The sequence below is a fragment of the Centroberyx gerrardi genome, chromosome 9 (assembly GCF_048128805.1).
Source record: "Centroberyx gerrardi isolate f3 chromosome 9, fCenGer3.hap1.cur.20231027, whole genome shotgun sequence".
NCBI lineage: Eukaryota > Metazoa > Chordata > Actinopteri > Beryciformes > Berycidae > Centroberyx > Centroberyx gerrardi.
The window spans coordinates 15,270,760-15,282,862 of NC_136005.1; the positions used below are offsets into that span (position 1 = coordinate 15,270,760).

Below are 12,103 nucleotides of genomic sequence, written 5' to 3' on the forward strand. Positions count from 1 at the left end.
TTGCCCTTGATGAAAGTGATAAGGGATCAGCTCAGGAGCCATGCAGAAACAGCAAGCATACAGTGACCGCTGATTGAAAACAATACAATGACACGATGACCTTTTGAGGCGATGTGGGTGGACAATTCCAACTAACAGTATTATTTTAGAATACTATTATTCCTTGTAGCTTAATATGTTATCTTCATTTCCATTAACACACGCAGTACGTTACCTACACCGGTTTTATCACGTGCCGACTGGTATCACTGCTGACGCCCAAATACCCATTGCCTCAAAAAGTTCCTTATGTATCATCACTGTTACGTCAGGGGTTTGAAAGCAGCTTGTAAAAGTAATATCAGCTTCATTTGCATAGAGAATGGTGACAGGAGCATCATCAGAATCCAAACCTAGGTTGAGCGAGGAGAAAGTAGGCATCAGGGTGAGATGTTACAGCCTATGGTGGTTTCCTCTGTCCGTTTCTATCCTTATCCTCTGACAGGTAAAAGTGTTTCCTGGTAAAACGGCATCCTGGAGGATACATGGCCAGTAATTTCAGAACATTTAGAGTAAGAGCCTTAAATGTTTCCCATTCCACTCCCTCGCTTCTTTCTCTCCCCCAGGTAAATAGCTTTTTTTTCTCTGGTTACCCTCTCCTTTGTTCCACAAGTACCTCTTAATCAGACAAATAAAAACAAAACAATGAACATACAATATAATAGTGTCCGTGCAAACCATTTCAACCAGTCATAACGATTACTATTTCTCCCTCGCATTCTATTATGTACACAGCATGTACAAATTACATACACTCTTAAGATGCTGCTAGTTATACAGACGTACATACACACACACATGCTCACACCGAATTTCTGTCTCTGTTTCTTACACACACACAGACGCAGAGGGAGGCACAGCTGACATACCAATATATACACAATCTTCTCAGGGAGAAAACAGCTGTGTCCCAATACGCATGTACGCGAGTCCTACCGTGTCTATATTGACCAAATCATTATTGCCATTTGTGTCCGCGAAGGACATTTATACTTTCCAGACATGGTTTCTTTTAGCATTCCATAATTTCTACAAACAACAAGAATTCTACTCCGAACCTCTGGATTTACAGCACTGCTGGTTTTGCCACTGACAGCCACTGACCGATTTAGGGCTCCTGAACATCTAGAAAAGAAAAAAACCAATGCAGCTGTACAACCGTAATGCTTTTCAAATAGATACATCTGCTCTACAATTTAAGTTCTGTTATGTTTGGAACATTTCAACCCACTGAACACACCCTAGGCAAGTGTCCTGTCACATCAAATCAAAGGCATTAGTTGATAAAAGACTAAATGAAGAGGAGAGCAACAGTAGTATTGCAGACCCAGAGGCATGGATTTCAGTGAACAGAACACTGCTATAAACAAACAAGCAGGCATTCCTATAATGAACGGTACAAGCATTCAGACAAACTCCGGCATGCTAGAGCTCACAACCGCATGCGCATATTTAATGAGCTGATCGATCAATGCAGACAACCAGAACCCCCCCTCTGTCTCGACCCTCAGCTGAGCTTTTGGGGTTCAATCCAAAGCTGAGATTTGTATGTGTGCGCTTAAGTGTTTTTGGTACAACATCATCATGATGCCAATGGCAGACTTACAAGACAGAGCACAAACACAAATCTCATGTCAAGATTAGAGCTTAACTGACCTAACAGGTCTTCTCATAATTTCCTTATTTATCACAAGAATAGCACACGCAGAAATACTTTTGTTTTGAAACAAACACAAAAAAATAAATAAGGTGAGTGTGTGTGTGTGTGTGCAAAGAAATGCGTAGTCCCTGTCCTTTCATGTATACTTTCTAGGGATGCTTGACAAAGTGTGTTTGTGTGTGTGGGATAATGCATACACACACACACACACACACTAAATCCCCTCTGTGGTGGGACCCAGCTTATGGGGTGAAGTCCTCATCTTGGTCAGGGAGCCTCATTTTCTGGAGGAAGAAACAGAGAGGGAGAAAATGTGAAAGAATGAAACATAATACACACTTGTTACAGATCTTATCGTGTCTGAACAACGACCCCATTTACACCTGGTATCTGTATCTGGATGTCTTATCTGGGTAAAGAAATAATCGGATCTCAGCCAGGTGTAACTGCAATATGCATACTGGGTTCACTTTAGTGAGAAAAGTATCTGCCCTTGAGTTAGAAATGTCGTCACCGCAGCCTCTGTTCTCTACCGGCCCGCCAAGATAACACAAAAATGGATGATTTTCAACTACAAGAAACTCGATGTTTGATAGCAGTGTGGGGTGAAAAATTAGATCCAATCACAATGCAGAGAGAATAAAGCCAAGGAGAACATACAGAAATATCCGGTGTAAATGCTCATTATCCAAATCCAGATGCATATTGCATTTTAATACCAGGTGTAAATGAGCTCGACGTGTTCCTAAAGTTTATGCATCACTACACTATCTCCAGCCAATCTGAGATGTCAAACAAACACTGGTGAGTGTGTGTGCCTTTACCTCTGTGAGGTTGTTGTGGCGGCGGGCGGCGACATGTGTGCGTGTGTGCAGGCTGGCCGGTGCGGGCTCTGTGGCGCTGCAGGCTCTCCAGGATGCTCTCAGCCAGACGTTTGACGTCTCCGTGGGTCTGAGGGTGCGTCTGAACCTGCTCCAGCTGCTGCAGGCCGCCCTCCTCCAACAGCATGCTGCAGTACCGAGGGGCTGCAGAGAAAGAGTTGATATGATATCTGATCTGTGAGTGGGTGAGTGAGTAAACTGATGCGAGTAAAATGATGTATAGAGTGTATAGCACTAGAATAACATTTGGTTTTGTATGTGCAGGTGTGTGTGTCAGTCTCTCACCATTCTTGCTGCAGACATGTTGCATGGCCCAGGCTGCCCACAGCTGGACACCAGGGGTGTGGAAGCACTCCAGCAGGGGGAAAAAGGGGTTAAATGACCTAAAGAATGGGAGAGAATAAGAATACAGTTACTATATGTTTCTGCTGTAGTTTGATGATGACTGTATGTGTGTCCATAATCTCCCTAGAAGAGTGTAAGGACTGGACTTATTCTATATGTTAAAACATTTGGCTATTTTAAGCCATTTTGAACAATTTCCCTATTGTATTGTTAAAATAAATCATTTCCTGCATGAGGTGCTCTACCCGTCCACTTGATGTTGTTCCCACCAAATTCCTTCAAGATGTCTATGATCCAGTAGACCCTAGCATGTTATCTATTATAAATAGCTCTCTGGCCAGCGGTATATTCCCCTCTAGTTTTAAGCATGTAATAGTTCAGCCACTCCCAGAGAAACCTAGCCTAGATCCCTTAACCTTAGGCCCATTTTAAGTAGTTCTTACACAACTGTTATCTTTATTGAACAAACTTTTGAGAATTTCCAAACAGGTTTGAGAGACCACTACATAGCACAGAGACTGGCCTTCTCAAATTGACAAGTGACCTCCTTTTAATCGAGATTGCTCATTGTCCTTTTGGACCTTAGTGTAGCATTTGACACAGTTGATCATGTAGTTTTAATTGACCGCCTTGAGCACTGGGTGGGTTTCTCTAGCTCAGCACCCAGTTGGTTCATATCCCAACTCTCAAATAGAACCTGCTCTGTTATAATGGCGATTCTTCATCTACCTCAGTAGACATCATTTGAAAGGTCGCTTAGGGCTCAATTCAAGGCCCCATCCTTTTTCCCTCTATATGCTCCCACTTGGCACGATCCTTTGGAAAAATAATGTCTCTTTCCATTGCTACTCAGACAATACCCAGCTATGTTAAAGCCTAGTGACCCACACATCTGAAATTGTCTCATCTGGCTCTCCCAGCTCTAGAAATCTTTTTCTAAAGGTTCCCCAGAAAGCCAGTGACCAGAAACTTCATAACTGTGATTTTTGACAGTGACGTAAGTTTTGCAGAACAGGTAAAGAGAGTAGTGCAGGCTTGTTTCCTAATGGAGAAACAGATCAAAAATCATTCATCATAAGTCACTTTTTATCCTCCACAGATCTAGAGACTGCAACTCCCTCTATTCCTGCCTCAGTCAAAAGTCACTCTCATGTCTCCAGCTCATTCAGAATGCAGCAGCTAGGATTTTAACTGGTGCCAAACAAAGAGACCATATATCCCCAATTTTATCATCTGTTCACTGGTAAACAGATAGAGAATTGATTTTAAGAGTTTACTGATCATGTTTAAAGCACAGCTAGGTCTGGCCCCTTGTTTAAAGCAAGGCTAGGTGCGGCCCTTTACTTCATTGCAGACATTTTAATTCCCTATAAGCTGGAGCGCAGCCTGAGATCCTCAGGCAGGGTGCTGCTGACCGTCTCACAGTCTAGACTCAAGACTAAATTGTGTTTTTGCCATCAAGTGCCCCAGACTGTGAAACACTGTGCTTGAAGAACTTAGGCTAGCTAATTCAGTACAATCTTTTAAATAACTTTTATAGAGTTGCTTTTATGTAATTGTTCTTGATCTTGCCCACTTTTAATCTTGCCCTTTTTCGTATGTTTTTTAAAATCATGTTTAATTTTTTTAACCTATTTTCTTGAATGTGTTTTCTATTTTTTGCCTCCTCATTATACATTTTATTATTCTTTTATTATGCCTTCCTGTAAAGCACTTAAATCGTAAACTCCGCTTTTAGACAGATGCTACATAAAAAGTTCCATTATTATTATTATTATAGAAGAGCCGCCTCTCACCTGTAGGCGACCATTTCACACTCTGGTGTGGGCCACTTCAGGATGGCAGAATGCTAGAGAGCAAAGACACACAAGCACATGAGACTCAAACCAACTTTTCCAAACAAACAGCCACTGTGCACGACACATATGAGCAGTTGTGCTCGGGCCTACCAGTTGCTCCAGCAGTGAGGATCGCAGGCTGAGGCTGAGTGTCCAGGCCTCCTCTCCCCGGGACGTGAGGTGGGCCAGGATGCCTGCAGCGAAGTAGCTGACCTCCACCTCAGAGCTGTGGAGCAGCGAGCAGATGTGGTCCAGGAAGCCCTGAACCATCAACTCTCCATGCAGCTCCCCTACCTCCGCTATGTTGTTCTGCACAACAGAGAAGGCAAGAAGAGAATAATAATGTGTTAATATTGTTAATTTATTCACCACTTAGTCTAGCTATGGTGTAACATAACTAATAAACTCACCAGAAGTCCTAGAACCTTCTGCTGAATGGAAGACTCATTGGGGAAGGACTGGAGAGAGAGAGAGAGGGAGAGAGGCGGGGTGGGGTAGTGACACAAAACAAGAGTGAGTCAGTCTGCCCCCTAGCCATACAGACTTTAACATACCAATAAGTGATAAAGTGTGATGATTAACTAGTACGGTAATCAGCTCTAAACTATTTTTGTATGTTTACATGTCGTGTTAACTGTTAATCTGTCTGTACGTGTGTATATTTTTGTGTACCTCCAGGACTTTAATGAACAGATCCAGACCCTGGTTCTCAATAAAATGGCGGCAGGTTGTCGGTGATTCATCAGTGAGGTTCCAGAGTGCACTCAGTGTAAATTTTAGGGTGGCGTCCACCACGCCCTGAGTTGCCTTCTGACGCACAATGTGGAGAAGTTGCTGCAGGCAAGGAGAGAGCATAACGTGCCATGAGAATCAGGCTTTTTTTTTTGCAAATTAGTAAAACCAAAACATAGTGCAGCTGAGCTGAGAATCTTACCTTCACTATGAACAGCTCTGCTCCCAGCTGAGCCGTCTGCTCTGTGGACAACTGGAAAAGCCAAACATCTGTTAGTAAAGACCCAAGAATGGCCAAACATACAAGCAAAGAATGCATGAACAACCACAGACATATGCAACTACACCAAACACTACATATACCTTAGCAGCCAGAATGGAAATGATAGCCACAGCCATCCTCTGCATGTTCTGGTCTTCATGGTTGCACAGCCACTGCATCACCAGCTTGGCAGCCTCAAACCTAGCAAACAGAGAGAGGGAGCAAATCATTCATACTGCAAACCTACTAAGCCTTTGACTGACATGCTGTTCATTAATTGTCCTTGACTTCCATTTTTGCTTTCATGTTTCTTGCTTTGCTTACATTGAATTTCATTTATTGTTAATTTTATCTTTTTTGTTTATATTTACTTTTTTTGTAAAGAGCTTTGTAACCATATTTTGAAAAGTGCTAAATAAACAAAGATTATTATTTTTGGTATATAATGAATAGTATAATACTACAACTACAACTACTACTAATAATAATACTAACAACAACAATAATATATCTTTATTGTTATCATTATTACTATTAATATTAGTCTCATGAGATAGTGTGTATGTCCCACCTGTTGAATGGGACTTCCTGTAGAATGCGATCACTGCACAGAGACAGCAGACAATTCTTCTGCAGCTAGAGACAGAGGAACCAAAATGGACGTCAGAGCAGAACCTGAACAATGCCTGACTGCACTGACCTGACACAGTCTGTTAGGTAATTTCCTCTTCTTGTCTGTAACTGTTTTGTTCTATGGGCCCAGGAAGGGGAGGATACCAAAATATGATTATAACAGCGTTTTACAGTAGCATCAACTCTGATAGATGCGTAGATTTCTTGGCATGAGGCAATCTTCCGCATCTAATGGTGCTCCTGCGATTGATATGGCATGCATGGTGTATGCTACTAGGAGAGCAGGGAGAACATGAAGCTACCTGTTGGTGGTTGGGGAAGGTCCTCATGGCCTCCAGCAGCAGCTGGGTGACTGTACCCAACAGTCGGACTGGCATTCCTGCTGCCAGGTCCTGCTTGGTCAGGTTGAACACACAGGCACTGGCTGCCAGTTGGACATTCAGGGTGGCAGGGTGATTCTTCATACCCCAAACCACCAGCTAGAGAGACCCAAGAGAATAGGGAAGCAGAAATAGAGTCATAATGTGTGTTAAGCAAGAGAGATGGGGAACTTGTGGTTGGGGATTTGTGACAGTACTACTGCATAACAACACTCTGGGTGGAAGTAAGGTGGTTCTATAGTACTGTCTCTCTGGAATGAAGAAATGAGTGTATTCCCAGGGATAATTATGTGGGTGCACCTTTAGGATGTCGGGCCGTGGTTTCTCCATCACATGGGTTAGGCTGAACAGATGAAACAGAGCTTCTCTGACAAACCCTTCTCTCTCACTGTAGCGACGCAGTGCCTCACAGATCTGGGTCTCGTTGGCTTCTCCGGTTACCTTTACACACAGACACACACACACGAAAATTTAGCACACCTGCATGCCTACACACAGTTGTAATTGTGAAAGTATGCATCCACACCTACCTTTAGATTCCCTTCTCCAGAGAGGAAATCAGAAAAACCAGCATCTGTGGCCAGAAGTCCCACAAAGGTCATGCCTGGTCTCTCCTCAACAAATGCCTTAACAGCTGCATCTGTCACCTGCACCAATCACACACACAAGAAACAACTTGACTCTTGACATTTCTCTCCCACTCACACTCGCCCACTGATTTCACACACTCACAGACAGACACAGAGACAAACACACACAAACACACAAACCTGTTTCCTCCCCGACACATCCAGGGATACGAGAGCGGGCAGGATCCCCGGCTGGCCAAGCAGCTGACGAGCCACGTCAGAGGTAAACTGCTTATCATCACTGATGTCCAGGTGCTGCATGGGTAGGGTTTTCACACCGACACACACACACAAGCATTGTGAGTAAAACCCAACAAGTGTTGCCTGTGAAATCATTTTGATAGCTCTCTTCTGAAAAAGTATCAAACACATAGAAACATTAATAATACATTAAAAAGTGACAACCTCAGCTCTACCGCTCCACTAACCTGCAACACATCCAACTGCCCTATGACCCCCAGCAGCTGTGCAGTGCTCATCTCCAGCCTCTTCAGCTGGTGCAGAGTTAGTGAGCGGAGCCTCTTCCTGAGGCCCAGCAGCGGGCTCAGGTTGGTGACTGAAGTGTTGGAGAGATCCAGGCTCTCCAGGCGAGGCAGGGAACACACGTCGGCTAGCCCGGAGTCATAGAAGTCTACGTTGGCTAGAGAGAGGGAGCGCAGGCCCTGCAGGGAGCTGAAGCGGTGCCGGCTTGGCTCCTCCACAGTGGTGAGGCCAGTTAGGACAAGCCGCTGGAGGGACTCCTAGAAAGAGAAAATAAGAGGAAAAACAACAAAGACATGGGTGTAGTCAGTTTTTTTTTGTACTCTCTATATACACACGGAGACCCAGTGGTATTTTTAAGATTGAGCATGGAAAGGGTGGTTTGATAGAAAGTTCCTCTTTCCCTCTAACACCAACTCACACTTGGTTTGATACACCCTCTCTTTACCTGGCAGTGTTTATTGGTGGCCAGCCCCTGTATTATATCAGTGATGGTGAGGTCTGCATTGACCCTGGCAGCATCCAGCTCCAGGAGCCTGTGAGGACAGAGGGCTCTCTGGAAGGCCTCTGCAGAGATACGCGCTGTGCGGATGCACGCTCGCCTCAGCCGCAGGTATTCGCAGTTGCGGAACACCCCCACCGTACTGTCATTCAGCAGACCTGTGGCAGAAGAAACATCATTTACCCTTTAACTTTTGGATTCACCAGGACTGAACACTCAGCCTTGCATAATTCTGCCTCTGTGGACCTTGGGCAGGGTTTCCCTAACTTTTAGAAAGGCTTAGGTGGCGACATAGCCTGTTTGGTGGGTGTCATGCAGGGATAAGTGGCCCTAAAAAGGTCACACAACAATTTTCAGAAGGGAATATAAAACTGTTAGTGCCCATTGCAAGACCTCACCACCGTAGCTAACATGCCAAAAATTGTTCAAGAGATCATGCATTTACTTTTCAGCAAGGTAATCATAGCAATTATTCAAGTGGGTCTACTGATGATTCAATATGTGTTTTTTTGTTGCAACATGCCTTGTTTTCACACATTAAAGAGTGTTTAAGATAAGCAGGATAAGTGATTAGAAGTTAATTAACTGTAAAACCTAGACTACAAGCCTACACAGCTGTGGTTATCTAGGATCAGGAATCTGGAGTGGTCGGGACTCGGGAGTGTCTTAGAGGTCCATGTTTGCACTCACCCTCAATGGCCATCTTGGCCAGCAGCTGATCTGCCAGCTCCTGTGGGAAGAGTACCGCCTCTCTGAGACAAAGAGACCCATCAGGGTGCTTCACACAGAAACACTCCAGGTTCTGGCTGACATAGGTGAGGCACAGGTCCGTCAGAGATGCTGGAGACGCCTCATCCTGAAAACACAATGTGGATGTGTATTAACATGGCAACTTTCGATACATGCACCGTTCGTGCTTATCCTAGAACATAATATTTTATTCATGGAATCACTCGAATGCAATGAATAAGCATTGCAAATAGCATTATCTAAAAAAAACAACTACAACGGTTCCATACAAATAACAGCTGTATGCAACTCACCGTGTTTAGGAAATTATAGGCCATGGTTAACGTAAACTAACTATAGGTTTAGCTGATGCAAGCAAGACGTGTGTCTTCTTCTTCACCGCGACAGTTTTCGCTAACGCCTGCTAGCCGTCGGCCGACTTAACTTTAACCGTCTCGATTTTCAGTTTCACTTGCTTGCGAGCCTGACGTTTCGCTAATCTTACTCAAAATAGTTGCGAGGACGACGCGCTAGCTGAAGCGAACGTTAGCCAACTAGCTAGCTAACTTGTCGGTGCTTCTGTTGTGGACTGGCGGTTCCGTGCAAAAATTTAGACAGCTTTCTGCTATTTTGGATCTCATTTTTAAAGCATGTCAATCAATCAGTAGAGCGTACGTGGCTCAGAATAAGCAACCTGTTGGAGCAGGTTTTTTTCGCAGCGAGCAATTGGATCTATTTTTGACTAGACAGACAGTAAACAAAGGTCACAACACTGGAAGTACATAAGCGAGGGGGCTGGACTACGGAAGCCCGCTGGAAAGGATTATGAAACCAGGAAGAAGTCAGCTAGATGGACGCATGAGATTCATGGACCATACAAACGTCAAATCCTTCAAATGAAACCACTTATGAGCATAAATATTCCTTTGTTCAGAAGATTAAGGTGAATGGTGACTATCTGTGAGGATTTATCTGGTTCGATTTAACGGAAAGCACTTTCCGAAGAACATTAACTCATCCACCAGTCAGCAAGGTCATAAGTAGTAGATGTGGTGGTAAGTCTTCAGCACATGTGATTGTTGTAAGGTTACAGTAAAAGTCAGAACCGCACGTGAAATTGAAGCTGAAGATGGCTGGACTTATAAACTTTGAAGATGAAAAGGAGGTGAAACAGTTTTTGGACAATTTGGGCGTGGAATACAGTTACCAGTGTTACCGAGAGAAGGATCCTGAAGGTAAAACCTGCGCTGTCCACAGTTCAGTGGTGCTGAACGGCGGGGAGCAAATGTTTGAAATGTGCTGAATGTATTTACCCGTATTCTTCAGTGTAAAAAGCGTATTCCTTCTCTGTAATGGATGTCGTTTTGTGTACCCATTCTCTTCTGTCATCTCTCTCTTAGGATGCCAAAGGCTAGCTGACTACTTGGAGGGAGTGAGGAAAAACTATGAAGCCACGGCACAAGTGCTCAAACATAACTGTGAAACAAATGGGCATGGAGAGAGCTGCTATAAACTGGGGGCTTACCATGTCACAGGCAAAGGTACACCAGTAACACTGCTTTTTGTTGTTTCTTATTGCTGTTTCTTATTGCCTGTTTTGGGGGGTTCACTTTGCATTTTGTGTCGCATGAGTTGGGACAAAAACACAAACATTCAGTAAATCCTTACAATTTGAAGACCTGCAAATTTGACACTTGACACTATGTTATGATCTCTGTTGGTCCCCTAAATCTTTTCACCAGGTGGGGTGACTGAGTGTTTGAAAACAGCCTACTCCTGCTTCATGCGCTCCTGCAATGCAGGAGGAAAGAAGTCCATTGATGCCTGCCATAACGTGGGTCTGTTAGCCCATGATGGACGAGCTATGGAAGGAGGATCTGACACTGCAGCGGCCCGGCAGTACTATGAGAAGGCATGCGCTGGTGGCTTTGCTCCCTCTTGTTTTAACCTCAGCACTCTGTTCATTCAGGGCAACTCCACAGGGTTGGCACCAGACATGGCTCTGGCCTTGAAGTACGCCAACAGGGCCTGTGAGCTGGGACACGTGTGGGGCTGTGCTAACGCCAGTCGCATGTACAAACTCGGGGATGGCACAGAAAAGGATGAAAAGAAAGCAGAGGAGCTGAAGAATAGAGCGAGGGAGCTGCATGGTTTGGAGAAGGAGAGGCAGCTCAAGTTTGGGGAGTGATTGTAATGCGGCTGAATAAATCTTTATTGTATTGATTTTTTCATCACATGTGGTGGTCTATTTGTCTGTCAGGTTGTTTGTGCGGCCAAGCCTATGTGTGTAGTCAGACAGTACCTGGTCAGCCTCAGCATATGTCTGATTAAAGGGTTGAGTTTTGTTGTTCGTGTCAAAAAAAATGGTTAAAGTGGAACTACTTACCTCATCTACAGTTTGTGGCCACCTCAATTCAAGGGGCACATTACAACTTGAGTAGATCTTCAGTCTAGAAGATATGAATGCAATAAAATGTGGATGTGCGCAACTCTGGATTCTTGTGATCGGTTATTGCATAGTTAGTGAATGATCAGGTCTTCTGTATTTGCCAGCTTAAATGATTGTGCTGTGTACTATAGAAATTATTAAGCACAAGCACAGGGTTCAGACAGTTTGAACTGTTTTAGTCTGATCCGCCTGCATATACAACAGTGAAATGCAGAGATTGCTTTTATTTCTCTCCAGCAAAATATATTTTTCGTTGTCCAACTAAACGTTAGAAGAGAGGACCTCTGAAAAAGACACTTGATGCCAAATTTGCAAGTCAATTATGAAACTCTCCAATGAATTGCTTATTCACTGAAGTAAATTATCTCATACAAACAATTAGTTGTGCAATGTAATGTAATAAAAACTATCGAACATTTGTTTGTTTAATGTTTACAACTGTCAAGAATAGGAATACAATGTCCTGAATTAGCCTACACATAAATACCCGACACACTTCCACGATCACTTGTGCGGTCACCATGGTGACTTTACCACAAGAGGG

At 43.8% G+C, this 12,103-nt stretch overlaps 2 protein-coding genes across 2 annotated transcripts in view; one reads left to right on the forward strand and one right to left on the reverse strand.

The window, feature by feature from the left end:
- The window catches only part of zyg11 (zyg-11 family member, cell cycle regulator), a 10,103-nt gene extending 258 nt beyond the window's left edge, over positions 1–9,845 (reverse strand). Inside the window, exons 1-18 of the mRNA XM_071895623.2 lie at positions 9,425–9,845; positions 9,072–9,237; positions 8,328–8,539; positions 7,828–8,139; positions 7,541–7,654; positions 7,301–7,417; positions 7,071–7,211; positions 6,693–6,869; positions 6,329–6,393; positions 5,859–5,958; positions 5,698–5,748; positions 5,436–5,597; positions 5,174–5,221; positions 4,875–5,072; positions 4,722–4,774; positions 2,866–2,963; positions 2,524–2,724; positions 1–1,983 (exon numbers count right to left, since the gene is read on the reverse strand). The exon at positions 1–1,983 is cut by the window's left edge and continues 258 nt beyond it. Coding sequence (XP_071751724.1) covers positions 1,967–1,983; positions 2,524–2,724; positions 2,866–2,963; positions 4,722–4,774; positions 4,875–5,072; positions 5,174–5,221; positions 5,436–5,597; positions 5,698–5,748; positions 5,859–5,958; positions 6,329–6,393; positions 6,693–6,869; positions 7,071–7,211; positions 7,301–7,417; positions 7,541–7,654; positions 7,828–8,139; positions 8,328–8,539; positions 9,072–9,237; positions 9,425–9,448 — 2,256 coding nt within the window. The 5' untranslated portion in view covers positions 9,449–9,845 and the 3' untranslated portion in view covers positions 1–1,966. The remainder of the gene's footprint in view (positions 1,984–2,523; positions 2,725–2,865; positions 2,964–4,721; positions 4,775–4,874; positions 5,073–5,173; positions 5,222–5,435; positions 5,598–5,697; positions 5,749–5,858; positions 5,959–6,328; positions 6,394–6,692; positions 6,870–7,070; positions 7,212–7,300; positions 7,418–7,540; positions 7,655–7,827; positions 8,140–8,327; positions 8,540–9,071; positions 9,238–9,424) is intronic.
- Positions 9,846–9,923: 78 nt separating this feature from the next.
- coa7 (cytochrome c oxidase assembly factor 7) lies at positions 9,924–11,963 on the forward strand. Its single transcript, XM_071895624.2, has 3 exons — positions 9,924–10,345; positions 10,511–10,651; positions 10,853–11,963. The coding sequence occupies exons 1-3, from the start codon at positions 10,240–10,242 to the stop codon at positions 11,296–11,298; spliced, it is 693 nt and encodes a 230-aa protein (XP_071751725.1). The 5' UTR covers positions 9,924–10,239; the 3' UTR covers positions 11,299–11,963.
- The last annotated feature ends 140 nt before the right edge of the window (positions 11,964–12,103 follow it).

Bases quoted from the DNA above. Each gene is read 5' to 3' on its own strand.
- coa7 (XM_071895624.2), top strand. From the start codon at position 10,240: ATGGCTGGACTTATAAACTTTGAAGATGAAAAGGAGGTGAAACAGTTT. The intron at 10,346-10,510 runs GTAAAACCTGCG...TCTCTCTCTTAG, and splicing joins CCGAGAGAAGGATCCTGAAG to GATGCCAAAGGCTAGCTGAC. The intron at 10,652-10,852 runs GTACACCAGTAA...TCTTTTCACCAG, and splicing joins TTACCATGTCACAGGCAAAG to GTGGGGTGACTGAGTGTTTG.